The sequence below is a fragment of the Piliocolobus tephrosceles genome, chromosome 20 (genome assembly GCF_002776525.5).
Source record: "Piliocolobus tephrosceles isolate RC106 chromosome 20, ASM277652v3, whole genome shotgun sequence".
In the NCBI taxonomy this organism is placed as follows: Eukaryota; Metazoa; Chordata; class Mammalia; order Primates; family Cercopithecidae; genus Piliocolobus; species Piliocolobus tephrosceles.
The window spans coordinates 32,744,878-32,765,431 of record NC_045453.1 but is presented as its reverse complement, the minus strand read 5'-3'; the positions used below and the strand labels follow the sequence as shown (position 1 = coordinate 32,765,431).

General features: G+C 44.0%; 1 protein-coding gene across 2 annotated transcripts in view; it reads right to left on the bottom strand.

Moving 5' to 3' along the window:
* The window catches only part of CDH26 (cadherin 26), a 54,321-nt gene that overhangs the window by 9,429 nt on the left and 24,338 nt on the right, over positions 1-20,554 (bottom strand). The window contains exons 5-15 of one of the 2 annotated variants that reach the window (XM_026455133.1): positions 19,450-19,597; positions 17,718-17,884; positions 17,393-17,521; positions 14,580-14,765; positions 13,055-13,314; positions 9,985-10,127; positions 8,025-8,264; positions 6,458-6,679; positions 5,754-5,884; positions 2,832-2,909; positions 1,093-1,161 (exon numbers count right to left, since the gene is read on the bottom strand). In XM_026455133.1, coding sequence (XP_026310918.1) covers positions 1,093-1,161; positions 2,832-2,909; positions 5,754-5,884; positions 6,458-6,679; positions 8,025-8,264; positions 9,985-10,127; positions 13,055-13,314; positions 14,580-14,765; positions 17,393-17,521; positions 17,718-17,884; positions 19,450-19,597 — 1,773 coding nt within the window. The remainder of the gene's footprint in view (positions 1-1,092; positions 1,162-2,831; positions 2,910-5,753; positions 5,885-6,457; positions 6,680-8,024; positions 8,265-9,984; positions 10,128-13,054; positions 13,315-14,579; positions 14,766-17,392; positions 17,522-17,717; positions 17,885-19,449; positions 19,598-20,554) is intronic. The other variant, XM_026455134.1, reaches the window with a different exon arrangement.

Below are 20,554 nucleotides of genomic sequence, written 5' to 3'. Positions count from 1 at the left end.
CTGCACAACTCTCAGGGCTCAGTGCAAGATGAAAGTTGGGGGCCCTTTGTTTAAAATTAAGAATTTCAAGATGGTGACAGTAGAATATTAAACCAAGGAGGGGTTCTTTAGAGTGGGAGGCCCTGTGCCATGGTGTGGGTTCCATGTCCATGCAGCTGGTCACACCAGGACCAGAAGGGTCAGCTGCACGGACATGGAACCCAACATTCATCAATGCAGGAGCCCTTCGGTGATGGATTTGTGGCACCATCTTTGTGCGAAGAAGAACAGCATGTTTTCATCTTTGCTCAGATACTGCCTGTGCAAAGATATGAAATTATAGAGAACTTGAATTTATTTTAGAAGCTCTCTCTCATAAAAATTGGATATGATTCTATGGCTCTTTAGACCCTGAATACCTCTTTTAAATTCTATATTGGAAAAGTAAATTTCTGTTAAATAATGGCTAGTTAAACTGGTGAGGTCCAAATAAGGTCTGTGATTGAGAACTGTATTCATAGTGTTGTGCCAAAGTCCATTTTCTGATTTGATCACAGAGTAGGGTTACATAAGATGGTATCTTTGGGGGACCCCCAAGAGCTCTCTGTACTATTTTTGCAACTTCTAGTTAGTCAAAAATTATTTCAGAAAACGTCATTTCACAAAGCAATAGTCCTAGAATTTGTATGTAGCATACATGAAGACACAACACACAGGGGAAGTCAGACCTCCCTTTCGCTGGAAGCACACAGTCACTGGGCTGGAATTTAGTCAGGGTCAAAGTCCTGTGCTCTTAATATTATACATTATCTCCGGTGCCCTTAGAAGGACATGAGAAAATGTATCTATTTGTGGATGTTCTAAAAAGTGTCATATTTGATCAGGATTATCAAACAACTCTAAAAACAACAGCCGCCACCAATGATCGTAATACCTAGTTCTATAGATGGAAATAGAGTTGCGTGGGAAAAGCCCAACTTCTCAGATTTTCATTGACTCTGTGTCTTTTTCTGACAGTATCACAAAATCTTCTACAAGGGCCCTCTCTCAGGGGAACCAACTGTCAGTCACTAGTGAGATGGCCGCAGCAGGGAGCAACCTTCTGGAACTCACCCAACTCCCCAGAGCAGAGTGTGATTGGGCTGCCCTGCTCGCTGCAGATGGAGGCACTTCCTTGTGATCCTAGGGGGAAATGCCGATTTACTCAAAGGAGAATGGATTTCTCTCCAGTTGGAAACAAAGTGGGCATGTGCGACCTCCCACCACTTCCCCTTGCTCGTATACTCCTAGGCAAACACAAATTAACACGATGAGAGGGAGGGCGCAGTGGGGGGAAAGGAAAATGAAGAGAGGCAGGGAATAAAAGGGCAGGTGCAATGGAACCGTGTGGCAAGAGGAGGCTTGACCCTGAAGACGCTAATGTGCTTTCCATGACACAGACACCTGAAAACTGCATAGACAGACAGACGAGATCTAGAAGGTGACACTCACAGGTGAAACTGTTTAGATTTAGGGATGGGATTGTGGGCATTTTCTGCTTTGGGTTTCTATTATTTTAATAGCGATGCTTCCATAATGAAGTTAAATTTCAAAGAAAATAAAGCAGGCAATGGACCTTGACAATGGTCTCATTGACGTTATTTCATGCTATATGCAGTAGATTTTAAAATATCAGGTTACCCATAAATCATAAGTGATGGCTTCACTTAGAGAAAGTATGTGAATGGCAGTTTATTTAAGCAGTCACCACAGATGTACTTACTAGAATATTCGCAGGACACTGAAGGGAACCCAGAGATACACCAAAACCTAGAAGGTGGAGGCTTTGGTTTCCTCCCCTGTAAAACAGGGAAGCAAGATTGCCCCCACCATACGCACACCCCTATGGGTTCTGGTGAAAATTCAACGAGATGAGGCATGCAAAGTGCGTAGTGTGCCCTTCAGGGCAACGCCTAGGCTTCCAGAAGTTTGCAGACTGGCTCAGAGGAAGGAAAGAGAAGGCTCCACCAGCCCAGGAGGCAAGTTTGTAGGAACTAGAAAAGGGACGCCCTTCCCCCAGGAGCAGGGATTAATGGTCAGAATGCACAGCGGACCCAGCCCTGCTCAGGGCCCTGGCCAGGCACGTGCTCATTTATGGCAATCCTGGGTCAACTTTGTTTTCAAAATAGGGGACACCTACTACTTATGGAATGGAAGATTTAGCTACTTGGGAAACAATTTTAAATAACACTGACTTGCATGGTGAGAAAATTATTCCCTTTCTAGTTCTGTTTCCACACCCTAATGACATCCAGGAGGAAGTGTCACTCTGGTGCTAGCCTGGCTTCCATGCTCTGCCTTCCTTGCAGAGGAGCCCCAGGCCTTTGGCAGTGACATCGTCCACGCAGTCATTGTGCCCTACTTCTTTCATGGCTGTTTTCACACTTGCCTGCTATTTATACAAGTAAAACTGTGTTTTCATTTACAGTTGAAATATAAAGTTTCCTACTTAAATAAATGTACTTAATGTGGACACAAGCCCATTTTAAGAAAAAAGTGTCTTAAGAAATACATAGTCCAAGTGCCATATGCATATGGCAAAAAATCACCATATGGCCCTGGACACAGTGATATCTGGAAGCACTGGGTCATCTGATGCCATAGCAAAGATGAAGGAACTTGGCCACAGAAAGGCAAGGGTGTGTTAGGCTAAGGGAACCATGGGGCTTTGCAAGTGGGGGCTGGGGCTGCTGACTTGCAGAAGGACCTCCCTGGATGTGGCAGTGGGAGGAGCATCCCAGGTGTTCCTTGTGAGGGAAACTATCAGGAAAGTCACTGCTCTGAAAGCCAGAAGCAAGTAAGGAGCACGTTACCTTAGCTCCCTGCTTGGGTCCTGCTGCAGCTATGCAGACGAGCAGAGCCGGCCTCTGGCCTTCAACATCTGACCATGTCTTTAGAACACAGAGAAAGAAATATGACAAGGGCTGAAATCACAGATAGCAGAAATAAGAACAGAAGGAAAGGAATGACATTTTCTCCAAAACACATTTTATCTATGCCATCACAGAAGTCCAGACTGTAAAAAATACACCTCTCCTATAAATCTGGATGAATTATATGGGAAAAGAATGTTATTTCTGTTTGCCTTTTGTAATTGCTTGCTGGGAGGTTGAGCTTCTCGTGGTTCAGTGTTCCGTGTAAACTGATGGTAAAAGGCTCGTTTCAGGAGCCCTCAGAATTGAAAAGCTTGTCTTTTTCTAGGGCTCATAGTGATGGCTCTTGGGGTCACCACTGTTGCACGGTATTCTGTGCATTGTCCTATTCATTTACCAACCAACATATATGCTCACTGAGGGACTCAGGTTGATGGATGCTGGATTTCTGTTGGCCAAGGGCTCTTAGCTTCCCCACATGCAGGGAAGGCATCTATGCAGTTCCACAGATCATCACCATCAGACAGCATCCCTATAGTTTAGCAGCAGAATGTGACAACATGTGTGCACCTAAGTGATGATGTCTTGCGTAGAGTTTTACCAAGAGCACACAATGTTCCTGGTGAGTGGATGTGCAATGTAGGCTGGTATCTTTGTGTAAGATGGATAGAGGGATAAGAGCACCTAGAGATGACCTTATTTACCAAGGTTACAAAGACATAATCAGTAATTACTGCTAATAATGCTAATATTGGCAGCCACCCTGTATTGCATGACTGTTAGTACTGAAAATTTGACATGTGTTATTTGATTAAAGTGTCCAACAAACTTAGGAGACAGAAGACTATCAAGTTCACTTTGTATATGAAAGTCAGAATCAGTTAGATTATGTAATTGATCAATCACAGATTTGGAATCTACACTCAGGTCTGTTGAATCCCACTTCTCAGAGCCCTAAGATACTGAAGCAGGAATGGAGATGTGCCTTTAGTTGTGAATGGGAAACAAGAGGAAGATTTGTTGGTACAAGAAGAGAACAGAGCCCCTTGCCCAGCATGAGGTTCTCTTGTCCCTCTGGCATAGGTGGTCTTTGACCAGTGCCACCTTGTCATTAAGCCCCCTCCAACCCTCCTGGTCTTAGCATCACAAAGGCCAAGGTTTCTTTCCACCCACACTGTTTCTACAGCTGCTTCCTCTTTTCCAAGAGACAATCACAAAGCTGCTGGAAAAGAAGGGTAACCAGGGCATCCCCACTGTCCCTTCCATCTCAGCTACAACTTGAACCAATCAATGCTCAGGAAGTGCGACATTCCTGCCAGTCTCCTCCAAGCTCAGCAGCTTTCACTCTCTCCTGCCAAGGAGGAGACTGAGGCACAGCCCCTGGGCCTGGGAACCATTTCTGTTTCCCTTCATGGTTGAGCCCTCTGAGCCACTGGAACTGTCCAAGGCAAGAAATTCTACTGTTACACAAAGACTGCTGCTTGTCCGGATGGTTTTCTTCTTAAAATTATACAACAAATCAAGTTTGCTGCTGCTCTCACATTTGGGATGGGGAGATTCCTTCCAGGGGACTTCACAATCTGGAGAGTTTGGACCTTGCTCCTGTTTCCTCACCCAGGAAGGGCTCACAGGAGGGTGCACAGACACGTACCTGCCAGAGGAGCCTAACCTCCCTTCCCTCCTTCACACCGCAGGGAAGACAAAATGCAAAGAACCCCGGGAGCCTTAGGCGAACACCATCTTCTTCAATCACATATTTTTGAGAAACTCTCTAATTACATGAGCATCACATCAAAGTTCATTGGAATATCTTTTCCCTAAAGTGTCTCACTTCATTCAACAAGTCTCTCCCTTCCAGGAAAAAAACCACTGGTGAGGTGTAAGATGGGGTGACCGAATCCTCTGTGTGTGTTTCCTTTTGACATTTCTTTTGCGTTCATTTTCTAAATCAACCACTTAACTCTAGATGTGAAGACAAACAGGAGAGCTCACAATGCTTTCATCTCTTTGTCTGTCTGACCCCAGCCCAGAGTTGCTGCAAGAGTGACTAAAATAACACAGGACCCATTTCAGAAGCAGCCGGTTTGAAAAACCAGTGGCCATTGGCCAGTTACTTTATATGGCTCTGCCTTGTGTTAGGTGCCTTCATGTGTCAGGTGCCTTCAAAGAGGATGTGTTAAACATCCTCTTTGATCCACAACCTATCTGAGAATTTGACTTTATCATCCCAGTTCACAGATGAGGATGTAGGGTTAAATGATGAAGCTAATGAGATGCGAAGGCAGAAACAGAGCCCAGGCCTTGTACCTCCAAGGGCAGTGAGCTTTCTGGTTGGCCTCTGCCGGACAATGGTAGAAGAGCAGGTTCTGCTATGATCTACCAAGAAGCCAGCTCAGACTCATTTAACCAGTGGGCCTAACACAATCCCATTTAGGGAACGTCTACCTAATAAAAATCACTTTTTCCCTAAGCACAGTTTCTCAGACTTAGCACTTAGGAGACTGGGGCAGATAATTCTCTGTGGTAGAGACTGTCTTGTGTGTTGTAGGATATTTAGCAGCATCTCTGACCTCAACCCACTAGACACCAGTAGCACTCCTAACTGTGACCATCAAAACTGTCTCCAGGCATTGACGAATATCCCCTGTGGGGCAAAATTGCTCATGGTTGAGAATCATTGATCTAAAACAATAAATTCATTTATCTGAGTTAGTTTTTGCAAGAATTTTTTCCCACTTGCTACTGAAACATGGGTAAGAGTGAAGAATTAAGAGGTGGTACAGTGGGTGAAAAAACACATGCTATATGTTTGTGTATTATTGAATTCCTTGCCATAAGACACAAAGCATGACATTCCACTACCTGGGCTGAAGTGGCTTTGCTCTCCTCATTATACATGACCAGTGTTTGGTGGCCTTCATCATTGGATATAGAGCATCCATGCCTCTTAGGTTCAAGCACAAAATAGCGTCGCAACAGGAAAAGCAGAGCCACTGTGATAAGACAAAGGGGAAAAACAGATTAGACAAGCTCACCCATATCAGAGGTTTCATGAGGATCTTATTCTGTTTATTTATAACTCAGTCATGAACTGGCAAGGTCAAACTGCATCTTCGTCATCTGTGTAGCTCTAAAGTTTAGCACAGTTCCGGGATACAACTAGATGCTACGTAACTGTTTGTTGAATTAATCAATAATACTATCTGGCCAGTAATATTGTATTGTTCCTTGGAAAAGCTGCTTTCTTATTAGTCTTGCCAAGTCCAGGAGCCTGGACATCTGTACATTGCTGTCTCCATGGTTATTACAAAGGACCACTCCTTGACTATGTTTACCAATGGATTCCACTGTGAGTAGAGGCTGCTTTTGCTGGCCAGGGATCTTGCCTGGCCAGCATGGCAACCTCTGATCTGCATCTAGGAGCGGGAGTACACCCAGAAGTCATTCTCAAAGCCATTCCACCAATCCTGCCATCGGCTGTCTCCTACCCCAGCAAACCCCATACCCTTGGACTATTGCCTGAGGAGAGGAGCCATCGTCCCAGGACACCCCTACAGACCACTGACCTGCCAGAGCCACAAATGCTGCACAGACAGGGGACAGGGCCCCCACAAGAAGCCCCACTCCTGCATCTGCATGCTCCACACACGTGAACCCACTGGTACAGGGGCAGATCCTTATACGGACAGTTTGCTTCTGGGAAAGTCCCTGTTTGTCTCCAATGAAGAGTGGCACCAAGTAATTACCACGTGGCAGGCTTCTCAAAGTTAAAAGTTCAACTGACTGACCTGCAAAGGGAAAAAGAACATGGCATGCATTGACTCACTCATCTGCTCATCTGCTCAATGCACCCTTACTAAATGCCCTGCATGGGCCAAGCTCTATATGAAAGTAAGCCAACTGCAGAGTTAGAGGGAGGGGTCCCCAAGGGCACCCTCACTTCTGACACCAACTGCAAGTTCATGGATTCCCAAGACCACCCTCAGGTTCAACAATTCTCTAGAAAGACTCACAGAACACACTGAAAGTTGTTACAGTGATGGTGCCGTTTTTTACAAGGAAAAGATACAGATGAAAATCAGACAAGGAAAGAGGCACCTAGGGCAGAGTCCAGAAAAGCACCAATGGCACAGCTTCTCATCATCCTCTCCTGAGAAGCCAGGTGAGCATCAGTGAGGGACAGCACACATGGGATGCTGCAGTCAGGGACGTTCACCTGAGCCTCAGGCTCCAGTGTCCTCGTGGGGCTTGGTCAGGCAACCTGGTGGGCCTCCCAGGTGGGCGGCCTCAGTCTCCAACCTCTCTGGTAGTCGACTGACACTATGTGACTAGAAGTTCCCAATCTAAATCACATTGCCCCTATCTGGCTCAGCTCAAGACACCCAGGTAAAGAGACACTGGTATCAGACATGATATCCCAATAGAGATCACCCAGACCCCAAGGACAAAGACCAGACCTCTCTTTGGGCAAGGCGAAGTTCTTTACCATACACTCCAGGTCTGAGAACTACCAACATGAGCACACAGTTTCAGCTGAAACCGTGCCACAGTCTACAGATGCCATGGCTAGAGGCACAGAGGAGAGTGTTGACAGTGGGTGCCAGTTGCTTTTAACCTGCTCAGCAAGTTCATCTTCTGATAACAGTGCCCCAGTGTTTCTTTAGGGAAGCCCACACTTCCTGAATTCTCAGTATGAATCAGGAGAGGCTGAGCCCAGATCCCAGCAAGGTCCAGGTGTGGGCTGGGAACCAGTCAATCAGCACGTCTGCCCTCCTAAGTCCCACCCACGGTGATTGACAGGGCAGCTGACCCAGGTCAAACTGTGACATCAATCCTGGAGCTTCCCGGGAAACACCCTTCTTGCCAGATGTTAGGATATGTCTCAGGGACTCCCAGCAGCCTCCTACCCCCTGATGAGGAGAGTTTCCTAAAAAATGAAGGAACCCAGAGAAAAGCAGACCATGTGTGGGAAGGTGGCTTCCAGGGATATCCTTTGAGCACCTAGAGCCAGCTCTGCCAGAACACGGGCTTCTGTGGCTTTTTAAGCTAATAAAGTCCTTTTTTGCCTAAAACTGTTTGAATTGGATGTCTGTCATTTTCCACTCTTTGCCCGTGAACAGTACAAAAACTCACCCCAATTTTTCCCCAACTTCCATGTGTCCTCTGCGTTTCCCTGGGTGTTGTCCAATTCAAATGTAAATGGATCAGAGAAGGGCTCCAGGTCCGGATCCTCTGCCTCGATGTGTAGGGGCTGATGCACGGCAGACTCACAGACCTCCACGTAGCAGGAATGTGGCCGGAGAGTCGGGGCGTTGTCATTGATGTCAGACAGGAAGAGCATTAGGGTCCCTGTAGCAGTCTCCGGGGGGAAGCCTTGTACGGGGAGGAAGTTTCAGGAGTCGGTTATCTCGTGCACACAGAGCCCTGGAGGATGAGCACTCTCCGTCTCTCAGAAAACAAATATTCCTGAAATACTAGAACTGTTTCCCTTTCAAATCGTAACTCTCCTGGCATGCATGTGATGATCTGTTTTCCTGCTTTTATGAACATTCAGAATATCTAGGTAAGGTAAGCTAATAAAGCACTTACCACCTCAAATCATTTGTAGAACATGGTAGAATGTGGCATCGTTAAACAAACAAAAGGTCAATCAATGCTGCCAGGCATCAAGGATGGGTGGGGTGGAGGAAAATGGGTGTGACTAAAGAAGGGCCCCATGCGGGTCCCTGAGGAGAGGCAAATGCGCTGCATCTTCACGTTGATGTCCTGGTTACGAGATTACACTGTAGTCCTGCAAGGTGTTCCCCTGGGGGAGACTGGCAAAGGATACTCAGGATCCACTAGATTATTTCTTAAAACTGCAAGTGAATCTACAATTATCTAAGAGGACTTTTTCTAATTAAAAAAGTGGCAATCATCAATTCACAACTGCAAATATATGGAGCCAACCTAAGTGCCCATTGACCAATGAGTGGATAAAGACAATGTGGCATATGTATACTATGGAATACTACTCAGCCATAAAAAAGAATGAAATAATGTTTTTCTGCAGCAACTTGGATAGAGCTGGGGCCATTCTTCTAAGTGAATAACTCAGGAATAGAAAACCAAATACTGTATGTTCTCACTTATAAGTGGGAGCTAAGCAGGTGATATAATGAACTCCGGAGACTCAGAAGCAGGGGAGGAGGGAGCCAAGGGATAAGAAACCTCCCACTGGATACAAGGTACACTACTCAGGTGACCAGTGCACTAAAATGTTAGACTTCACCACTGCATAATTCATCTACGTAACCAAAAACCACTTGTACCCCAAAAGCTTTTGAAATACGAAAAGCAAAAAATAAACGAAAAAAAAAAAGAGTACCAATCATAACATCATCCATAACAGAATGAGGGAGCCCTGAAACACTGGCCCCACTTTTTCTCCTCCCTTAATACTGACTAGGAACCGTGTTTCCTATCTCCATTGCCCCCCATCCCCAACATTCCACTAGTTAATTACAGAGTGGAACGTACAGCGACATATCACTTGGAGCTTGGGTTTTAGTTCACAGGCTTTCTTAAATACAATGTTAAAGTTATTTGAACATTTTTATTTCTTCAACTTTGTTTTGGTGTGTTTAAAGATTCAGCCTTAGGAGAGTGTAGAGAAAAGTGCTGAAACATGCTCATAAAACCACTCATCCTGGTTTATGACAAATGTGTCCCTTACAGTCCCATTTACCTGAGCTCGTATGCCATCCCAAGCACAGGGAAGCTGTGCTAAATATTTATCACACACCATCGGCTTTGACAAAGAGCTAAAGAGTTAGCTCATGAACAGATGAAAAAGATGTTCGGTTTGATTGCAGCCTCCTTACTGGTTTAATTGTCTCGTCTGAATGAATACTGCCCTCTTTCGATGGTATTGGTCCCTTGTTTACCATTTCAAGAATTACTACCAAAAATAATCACCAGCATGGATGCAGAGTGATAACAAGGTTCATTTTATCCTTTTCTCAGCTGTGCTGAAAGACTCTCACCAGGATTATTCTCCCGCAGGAAGCAAGAATGAGCATTTTATTTTTCCAATTTTGGGTGAAACACTCACCATCATCAACAGCATGAACGATGATTATATAAAAACTGTCATTGACATGAGGGGATTCTCGGTCAATTGGCTCCACGGTGGTGACCACTCCGGAGTTTTCATCTACGCTGACCCAGTTTGCTGGGTCATGAGCTAGTTTATATCTTAGAGAAGGAAAACGGACAGCAATTTTTAAAATTAAAAACTTACATCAAAAGATGTATGTAAAAATTTACATGAAAAAAACAAAATATGTCATAGAAACACTATTTCTACCACAAGTAATTTGAGAAATTCTAAGAGAAATTAAACTATGCGAGTGTTAAATTCACAAACGGAATGGAGGCGCAGGGAGGACAGCCTAAAGACACTCCTAAGTCTGTGGAATCGACATTCACCGGAACACCAACTGTCCCCCTCCTTGTTGGACTGAACATAGTTTTGTCTGCCTTGGGGAAATATTTCATCCTGGAAAGGAACCCATCTTCAGTTGCCTGTAGATGATGCTAGCTTAGTGTGAAAAACCAAACTGCCCTTGCAACAGAAGCCTAGGACTTTACCCCCGGTGTGTTCCCTTTGCAGAAGAGCCCCAGCGGTTCACAGGTGGGTAACCCTGTTCCTCAAAGTGGTCTTCTACATCCCCGTCACCTATGTGAACCTGACACCGCTTTAAGGGGTGGGCCATGCCAAACCCTCCAGGATTCCTAAGAGCTGCCAGCCATCGTATGGCATCCTTTGCAACCTTGCCAGGTTGCCAACCACAGCTACCTGCTGCGGCCCCACAGCAGGAATATCCTGGACTCAGGCAAACAACAACAACAACAAAAAGTGCAGGTCCCAGAAAGGTGCGGAGAGGGGCAGTTTCTCCTTACGCTTTTCCTTCGTCCTCTGGGCAAATGTTTTTCAAAGGATCAGCAAGGATTCCTCTCTCATGTTGGGTGGGTCACAGTTTTTAAAGGGATTGAAGCTTTTTGTGCACTGCTTCACCTCTTAGGGAAAGTTCCAGAAGTTCCTTAGAAGCGCTGTGATTTTGCAATGTTTACAAACGAGGGGAAGAAACTCAGAGTTCCTCTGTGGATTATCTCAGGCCAAAAGGCAGCTCCCTCAGCTAATGCAGATGAAGCAGAACTAGACGAAACCAGAGCTGCCCCCCATCCAGATCATGCCTCCACCCTGTCACAAAAGACAGTCACCCTGCCTCCTGGACAAAGCCACATTGAGGCTATAATGATGGACTGTTTAGTTCTTGATTTCAGCACAACCCAAACATTTACTGAGACCTACATATGAGCCAACCATCCCCAAGAGACAGGAAGACAGCAGCGATTTAGGAAAGGCTCCTATCGGTGGTGCCAAAGGGAGCCCCAACCAGCATCACGGGCATCCCTGGGAGCTTCTGAGAAATGCAAATCTCAGTCCTGGCCCCAGATCTCTCAATCAAATTCTACGGGTGGGTTGGAAACCAGCCTGGCCAACATGGTGAAACCCCGTCTCTATTAAAAATACAAAAATTAGCCAGACATGGCAGCACATGCCTGTAGTCCCAGCTACTCAGGAGACTGAGGCAGGAGAATCACGAGAACCTGGGAGGTGGAGGTTGAAGTGAGTCAAGATTATGCCACTGCACTCCAGCCTGGGTGACAGAGAAAGACACTGTCTCAAAAAAAGAAAAGAAATTCTAGGGGTGGAGCCCAGCAATCTGCATTTTAACAAATTCCCCCAGAGATTGATACACACAATAGTTTGACAGCTACTTCTTAAGAGCCATGCTAACTCAAGGTGCACCGTTGTGCACCAGAAGGGGTCTGTGAGCTGTTGGTTGGCTGCTCATAATGAGATAACTGCAAAAATTAAGGGCAAATGTTGAGAAGCTCTTAGAGTTGTCAGCATTGCTGTGCCCCTCTAGTGCATGACAATTTTTCTAGTAATTCAATTTCATTATATTTTGCAAACTTATCAATCCACAATGAATTGTAAATTTAAACAAAATATCTAGCTTTTCCCAACAGATAATTTGAGAAGGGTTGCTGTAAGGGGAGGAATCTCACACTGAAGTGTGGACAGGGGCCATGCAAGCATGAGAAATGAGTGAAGCTGGTGGAATGGAGTCTGGGGTCAACTGCTGAGCTCGACCTGGAGAGAGAAGGGGCATGACTCATGATCCCATTCTGTCCCCATGATCATGGTCTCATGGAACACAGACCCAAAAATGCCAAATTATTTCATCTCTTCAAGAACATCAGGAGATTCAGGCCATAGGCTACCCAAGTGCCCATCGATGGATGAGCAGATAAGCAAAAATGTGTCAATACCACACATGTTTACTCAGCATCAAAAAGGAAGGTCATTCTGATACATGCTAAACATGCATGAACTTTGAGGACATTATACAGAGTGAAATAAGCCAGTCACCTAAAGACAAATATCGTATGATTCTACTTTGACGACCTGGAGTCGTCAAATTCAGACAGACAAAAAGTCGAATGGTGGGGGCCAGGGTTGGAGAAGGGGGAATGAGGAATGAGTGGTTAATAGAGACAGAGCTTCTGTTTTGCCAGATGAAAAGAGTTCCGGAGATGGATGGAGGTGATGGCTGCACGACGTTGTGAATGCACTTAATGCCAAAGACCCGTACCCTTACAAATGGATAAAATGGTAAGTTTGATGTATATTTTACCACAATTTACAAAAACAAACAAACAAACAAACAAACAAACAAACAAACAAACAAACCTTACTTTTGTTGCCCAGAAGCGAGAGAGGTACTAGTTTATAACTTCTGGTACAGAGCAGGGAGACAGACAAATATAACGAATTATTCTCACACAAAGGAAAGAATACAAAAGGAACACAGGGAAAATGCAAAGGAAAACCAACACGAGTTCTCCTGGTGGGGTCAGAAAAAGCTATGGATGGAAGACGACATTTAACCCAGGCCAGTGGTCATGCACTGTGGCTTCTTGTAGTTTCATCACCGAGACTGAGGCAGCCTTGTGAACACGTCCAAGGAGCTGGTTTTCTAACAGGAGCCCTCTTGGTTATGTGGCTATTTCTACTTAATCAACCGCCTTTCCTGGCCCTCTCTTCTCACCTTATCTGGCTGTCTGGATCCGTGGCTTTAAAAGTTCCCAACAGGGTCCCAGGCCCGGCGCCCTCGTTTTTACTGACAATGAAGCTCTGGGGATGAAAGGTTGGTGGGTCGTTGGTGTCTGTCACCTGCACACTCACAGTGGCACTTGCTGCTGCTTTCCTTGGTGGCTGAAGCTTTCCTCTCTCGCAGAAGAAGAGCCTCTCCTCATTCTCCACGGCAATGACGAGGCTTCGTGCTGGGCGAGTCTCATAATCCAAAGGCTGGAACACCAGAGAGAGGCTATCATTAGCACCTGCTGCTCCTCTGGCCAGAGGAAGCCCAGCGCCCAGTCATCATTGCGAACTCAGAGCTTGTGGCTTTTGCACTTCATTTATTATTTACGTTGTCTTTGATAATGATCAAAAGACAGTCTTCAGCTCATTTTCAAATCATTTATGGAGTTCTTTTCTCTTTTATTTTCCCCTCCTCCTCTGCTGGTTGAAAAGAGCCACCATCCTTCAGAGGGTAATGAAAAATGCAACAAAAACTATAGCCTAATGAAACATTAATGAGACAACCATGCTGCAAAAAAAATCAGGGGAACTTAGGGAAATATAGATATTAATGATCATAGTTATTCAGGGTACAAAGTGGTCAGTTGACTTAAAAGGATTAAAAGGCTGGGAATATTTTAAAAATTCAAACCCAGGCATCTGGTGCAACGTCTACAGAACCTTGGTATTCATAGCATGGTCCGCAGGCCATCAGCATCCCCTGGGAGTTGGTCAAATGGGCAGGCGAATCTTGGGCTCTGCACCAGACCTGCTGACTCAGGTCTGCCTTGTGCCCAGGTGACTCACCTGCACTGCACTGCACTAGAGGCCTTGGTCACTCTAGGTCCGGTTGTGAGCAATGAAGACAGAGGCACTGGGGTGAGACTACCCCAGTGGGATCCTCCACTCCACCACTAAAGCTGTGTGGCTTTGTGTAAAGGACCTAACCCCTGTGGGCTTTGGTTTCCTGATCAGTAAATGAGATGGTAATATTAATACTTTCTTCCAGGCCAGCTTCTCCATTAGGCACAGTGCCAGAGGCTCTCCATACTCTTAGGGGCCACACAGATGCACTCCCATTTGTTTTAAACTTTAAAAGTCTTAAACATTGAAAATTGAGATGAAAAGAAAGGACTTTTAGTGTCAAAGAAAATACTTTCATTTTCTTAATCACATCTGAGAAAGAATAATCATTTTAAGGCCTATGTAAATCTATTATGTTATGCCTACAACAACAAAAAATTAAATGGTGAAGTATTAAGTCATATCAGAATAAGTTTTATTATTGATATTATTTTGGTAGAAGGAGTCCTCAGTCCATACACAGAAGTGGCACTGAAACCCTGCCTTCCTTGCCTGGTGACACATGGTACATAATGGTCTCAGCACCCAGCATCCATGGGCGTTAGCTCCTAGTTCATTCTGAGTGATCCTACAGAAGAGGCCTCAGCATCTGCCACTACCTGGTTGGTACATCACTGGTATGGTGTTACCTTGATAACATTTAATATCCCTTCGTTGGTCTCAGGGTCAGTCGAAATGTCAAAATGTCCTTCTTCGTTGCCATGCAATATGCTGAATTTTGCTCTCCAAGCTGATGTAAATGCAGAATCTCCATCTTGAACCAGGAGACGCACCACGCCCTTGCTGACTCGGCCTTCAGGAATCCGAATCTTATACTGAAAGAGGCAATCATCATGTGCATGTCATGGAGACAAAAACACAATTGAAAAGGAAAGCAGAGAGGAAGAAGGGAGAGACGCAGAGAGAGAGCGAGAGAGAGAAGGAGAAAGAAAATTTCCTCATCACAATGTCCTGGACATTCCTCATGCTGCTGAACCTGTTCTAAGGGATTTGCAACCTGCCTGTTACAGCAGAAGGTGCATCCGTTGGAATATCTGCCCCTCCTACCTGTGACTTCCTAAATAATTTTTAAAGTACTCTTTTTTTTTTTTTTTTGAGACGGAGTCTCGCTCTGTCGCCCAGGCTGGAGTGCAGTGGCTGGATCTCAGCTCACTGCAAGCTCCGTCTCCCGGGTTCACGCCATTCTCCTGCCTCAGCCTCCCGAGTAGCTGGGACTACAGGCGCCCGCCATCTCGCCCGGCTAGTTTTTTGTATTTTTAGTAGAGACGGGGTTTCACCGTGTTAGCCAGGATGGTCTCGATCTCCTGACCTTGTGATCCGCCCGTCTCGGCCTCCCAAAGTGCTGGGATTACAGGCTTGAGCCACCGCGCCCGGCTAAAGTACTCTTAAATCCAACTCAATGCCCTATTTTTTCTAAGAATTTTAAAAATAATAATACCCAATCCTAGTTTATGCTCTCTAAAAATCCTAGCTCTTTCCCTAAAATAGGACACTTGCGGTTATTCAGATTAATGTGATCGTTTTTCTAACACATGTAGATCTTCAAAATAGCTTGTTACTCAATATTTTGGGAGACAATGTTTCTAGACAAGCACTTCAGAATAACAGGGTATATTTTTTTTCCAGTGTATTTTTAGAGCATTGGTTTTTACCAAGCCAGGAAAAGATTTTGAAACAAGGTTCAAGCATAATATTATTTTGTAGTTATTATATACTTCTAGTGAGGTGCTTTGGTTTGCAAACATTTCACTTTGGTTTATACAGGTTTTTTTTTTTCTAATTAAATGACACCTTTTAAAAATAATTGTTTGCATCATTTATTCAACAACAGCTTCTGTGTACCATATTCCATTTCAGATGCTGTGAACAAGACGGCAAAAATTCCGTCCTTGATGGAGCTGAGAGCTGAGAGTGTGTGTGTGTGTGTGTGTGTGTGTAGGACGACTTATAAAATAAATAAAGCTAATTGATTAAGTAGAACACTAATAAGCAGAAGAAAGCACAAAAGGGCTAGATGGGGTCCCAGGAAAGAAGTGGAAGGGTTTTAACTCAGTAGTCAAGAAAGGGCTCACTGAGAGAGTCAGGAGAAAGAAGGAAATATGGTGGATATTTACTTTTTAAAAAATACATATGGAATAGTAAAAAATAAAATATTGGAAATAGATCTTGAGTGATTCTTATTTTATCTCTTAGCCATCTCACATGACTTAGGTGGAGCATCTATCCCAAATCATCTTACACAGTGGTTTTCAACACTTTCTTAAAGGCTGGGAGTCTTGCAGCCTGGGAAATCCCACGTGGACCCTGACACACAACGTTTGTAAAGGGTCACTGCAGTTACTTCTGTACTTGGATAAGGTAAGGTGGTGAAGGTGAGGCCAAAGACTACCTGCTCACCTTCCCTCTAGAATCCTGAATGCGGTGTGAAAACCTCAAGTGCAGACTTCTTACCCAAAGGTGATTGTTCTCCCGAGGGACATTTGGCAATGTCTGGTGACACTTTTGGTTGTCACAGCTGAGGGGCGCTACTGACATCTACTGGGCAGAGGCCAGGGACGCTGGTGAATATCCTGCAGCACACAGAGTAGCCCCCACTCCAAATAATCATCTGGCCCAGTGTCAATTGGGCTGAGCATAGGAACCCCTGACTCCAAGTAAACAGGAATGCCCTGTCTTCCCCTAGACCTCAGTTTTCCCATCTGTAAAACAGAAATCATGTCGTAGTTGCAATAATCAAAAATGAAAAAAATGTATGTAAAAGTTCTTAGCACAGTTTCTGGCATACAGCAGTCAAAAATGTAAGTTCATGTGACCATTGTGAAGTGCTTCTATGTCAATATGATTTGGCTTCTTGATTCTAGCTTAAGTCAGTTTGGAGAATTGCACATATCTTGGATGACTCCCCAATATAGTTTGGAGATTTGTCCCCACCCAAATCTCATGTTGAAATGTGATCCCCAGTGTTGGAGGTGGGGCCTGGTGGGAAGTGTTTGGATCATGCGGGCAGATCCCTCATAAATAGCTCTGGCCATCCCCTTGGTGATAAGGAAGCTCTGGCCCTGAGTTCACATGAGATCTGGTCATTTAAAAGTGCGCGGCCCCTCTTACCTCTCTCATTCCTCATTCTCCCCCACCCACGCCCCGTATCTTACATGCTCTTGCTGTCACCAAGCGACATGCCTGCTCCCCCTTGTCCTTTCGCCATGATCATAGGCTTCCTGAGGCCTCCCTAGAAGCTGGTCGGTGCCAGCACCAGGCTTCCTGTAAAGCCTATAGAACCATGCGCCAATTAAACCTCTTTTCTTTATAAATTACCCAGTCTCAGGTATGTCTTCACAGCAATATGATAACAGCCTAACACCCTCCCCAAGAAAAACTGAGCCTAGGACCCAGGGGCTACTTGTTTTGGGGCTTAGATGTCGGGGCGGCCTCAGTGGCTCACGTTCTCCTGGGTAAATATGGGCCTGTGGTTGTTGCCTTCTTGCACATCCATGTGAACGGTGGCCGTGGATGACAGTGACGGTTCTCCACAGTCCCTGGCTCTGATTAGCAGTGTAAACTGAGGAGCAGTCTATGTGGGGAGGAAAAGGAAAGTTAAGCCCCTCAAATATGGGAAAGGAAAATATTAATAAAGACATATTCTGTTTTAGCAATTTCAATAGCAAATCTAGCCACAGAGGGTTCCCCACTACAAATGTAGAATCTAAGCCTGGGGCTCAAGGACAGGCCACACATTTCATTTTAAAAAATAATAAAATCCACATAACCTCATAATCTAAGCACCCGGAGAGTCGTATTTCTCCACTAATGCGATCAACCTGGAAACCACTTTCTTTCAGTAATGGTGTTTGAGAAATGAGGAAGTAAAGGACTTGAGAATTTGGAGTGTTTTCTTCATCCAAATCGACTGCTAACATCTGAAAAATGGGTTGACCTAGAAAGAATTTTTAAAAACTGTTACTATCAGATAAAGGTAGCCTATCAAACCAGTAAGAGGATGAATTATTTGCTAAATGGCATTGGGGCATACACCAAAATGAGTGAAATGTTTAAATATGAAATAAACTATGGACATATTAGAAAAGATAAGGATGAATATTTAATCAGCTATAAGATCAAGAACTTTCTAATCATGACTGCCAATGCAGAAGACTTACAAGACAAAACTGGCAGATCAGATTACATTTTTAAATTTCTGGCAAAAAACTGTGGACAAAGTTTAAAAGAAAATGATAAAGCAGGAAAATATATTTGAAACATACATGGCAGGCAGATATTCTTAATATAGACTGCAGAGGCTAAAATCAAGAAAAATGACAAACACGCTAACAGAAAAATGAAGAAAAGAAAGGAAAAAGCAACTGATAGAACATGGAAATGGCCAAGAAACGTAGCCAAATGTTCAAGCACATGGTTATTAAAGACCAACAGCACACCAGGCACCTTCATGGATTGCAGACAGGTGAGCAAATGAGGACGCTTACGTTGTACGTGCAGGGCGAATCAGCAAGTCTGCATCTCTGAATTCATGCTAAATAAACAATGCTTGATTGGGACTCATATTTAGCTTAAATTTTATCATTGAAATATAAAAATAATAGAAAGTGGCAAAAAAACATAAATGTTCAACAATAGGAGATCGGTCAAATATTTTAAAGCATATCCATAAAATATTACACAATAGGGTATTTTAGAAAAATATCAGGTTACAAACAGTAAAATTGCACCTTTAGAGAGGAAATTTATAAATATGCACATGTGAAAAAGCACACCAAATGTGTGTAAATATTTACTATATACACATATACAATGCGTACTATGATAAAGATGAAAAAATGTATGTATATACAAATACACATTTGTAATTATATATAAAAATGTGTGAATGTATACACATATATAATTTTAACATACAGCATGTGTACACACAGACAGAAAATGCAAAGAAAAATGCTGAAAGAATACAAACTAAAACATTAATGGTTGTTATTTCTCGTGGGTAGCATTAAAGATGCTTTCTTTTTCAGTCTTTTCATTTCTTGGAATTTTTTAGAGAGATGATTATACAAAAGAAATGGTTTTTGTTATTAAAATAAATCCACATTCTAGTAAGAGTTGGGTTTAAGAATGCACAGTATCTGTAACTAGGAGGCTTTAGATGTGATCGTGTTGCCATTTTACAGACAAAAAATTTGCAGAAATATGCAGAAGCTCATCATCCAGCTCTTTTTCCCTCACTGCATGTGGCTTTATTTTTAGAATGGCATTTACATATCAGCCCTTCCCACTGATGTAATTCCCACATCATTTTATTGCCGATACAAAAAGAGGCTTACAGACCTCAAAGCATTTTGCTCAGATCCAAGTCCTGCGACCTCTGAGATGTGAACAGTAAAAACTCTCCCTGAAGATGACTAGGATCAAGCTCCTCATCAATATTAATGAAAAGGAATAGAGCAGAGACAGAAGGAAGCCCAGCAGCCCCCCAACCGCACACACCTGCAGATTGGTTTTCTTGCACAGTGATGTTAAATTCCTTCTCTGGAAACTGGGGTGCATGATCATTCACATCACTGATCCTAATGTTGAAAATCAAGGATTTATCCACAATTTGTCCTGTTGAGCGCTCCGCAACATCAAAATAAACCTAGGAAGCAGAGAGTTGTAAAAATCCTGCAGAACAATTTATTTGATGACACTCTAATAAAATAACTGTTATCCTAATTATGTGTTTACATCTGTCTCCTCCTCTAGACTGAGAGTTCCAAAGGGCAGGAATCAGACTGCCCTCATTCACCACGTACCCCAGAGACCAAACACAGTACTGGCACAGACTAGGTGCTCAGCAAATGTGTAGAACAAGCCAATGCTCTGGCTTGGAAAAAAATGATGACTTATTATCAGGTTCAAATCTCAGTCTCTCCACTGGGTAAACACATGCAGGTTGCTAGTGAGCCTCCGTTTCTTTCCTTTTTTTTTTTTGAGACGGAGTCTCGCTCTGTCGCCCAGGCTGGAGTGCAGTGGCACCATCTCGGCTCACTGCAAGCTCCGCCTCCTGGGTTCACACCATTCTCCTGCCTCAGCCTCCAGAGTAGTTGGGACTACAGGCGCCCGCCACCTCGCCCAGCTAGTTTTTTTTTTTTGTATTTTTTAGTAGAGACGGGGTTTCACCATGTTGGCCAGGATGGTCTCGATCTCCTGACCTCGTGATCTGCCCGTCTCAGCCTCCCAAAGTGCTGGGATTACAGGCTTGAGCCACCGCACCCAGCCGAGCCTCCGTTTCTACAACCTATCAGTATTGTCATGAGAAATAAATATATTAATTGAATATTACTGAAACATCACAGAGAGCAGACACTTAAAAATTTTGGGGAAAGTGAACATTTACAGTAACTAGCACAGCTACTGACATGCTATGTTTTTAAATGGCCACAGTACTTCTGCACTTCTGTACTTAGATAAGAAAAGTCAGTCGGTGTCAAATGTGCGTATGTGTAGTCTTTCACTTCAAAAGGTCTCAAATCAATTGTTTAAGCTTCTGCCTTAAGAACTTTTAAAAAGAGATCATAATAAACCCAAACAAACAGCAAGCGATAGTAAAGGT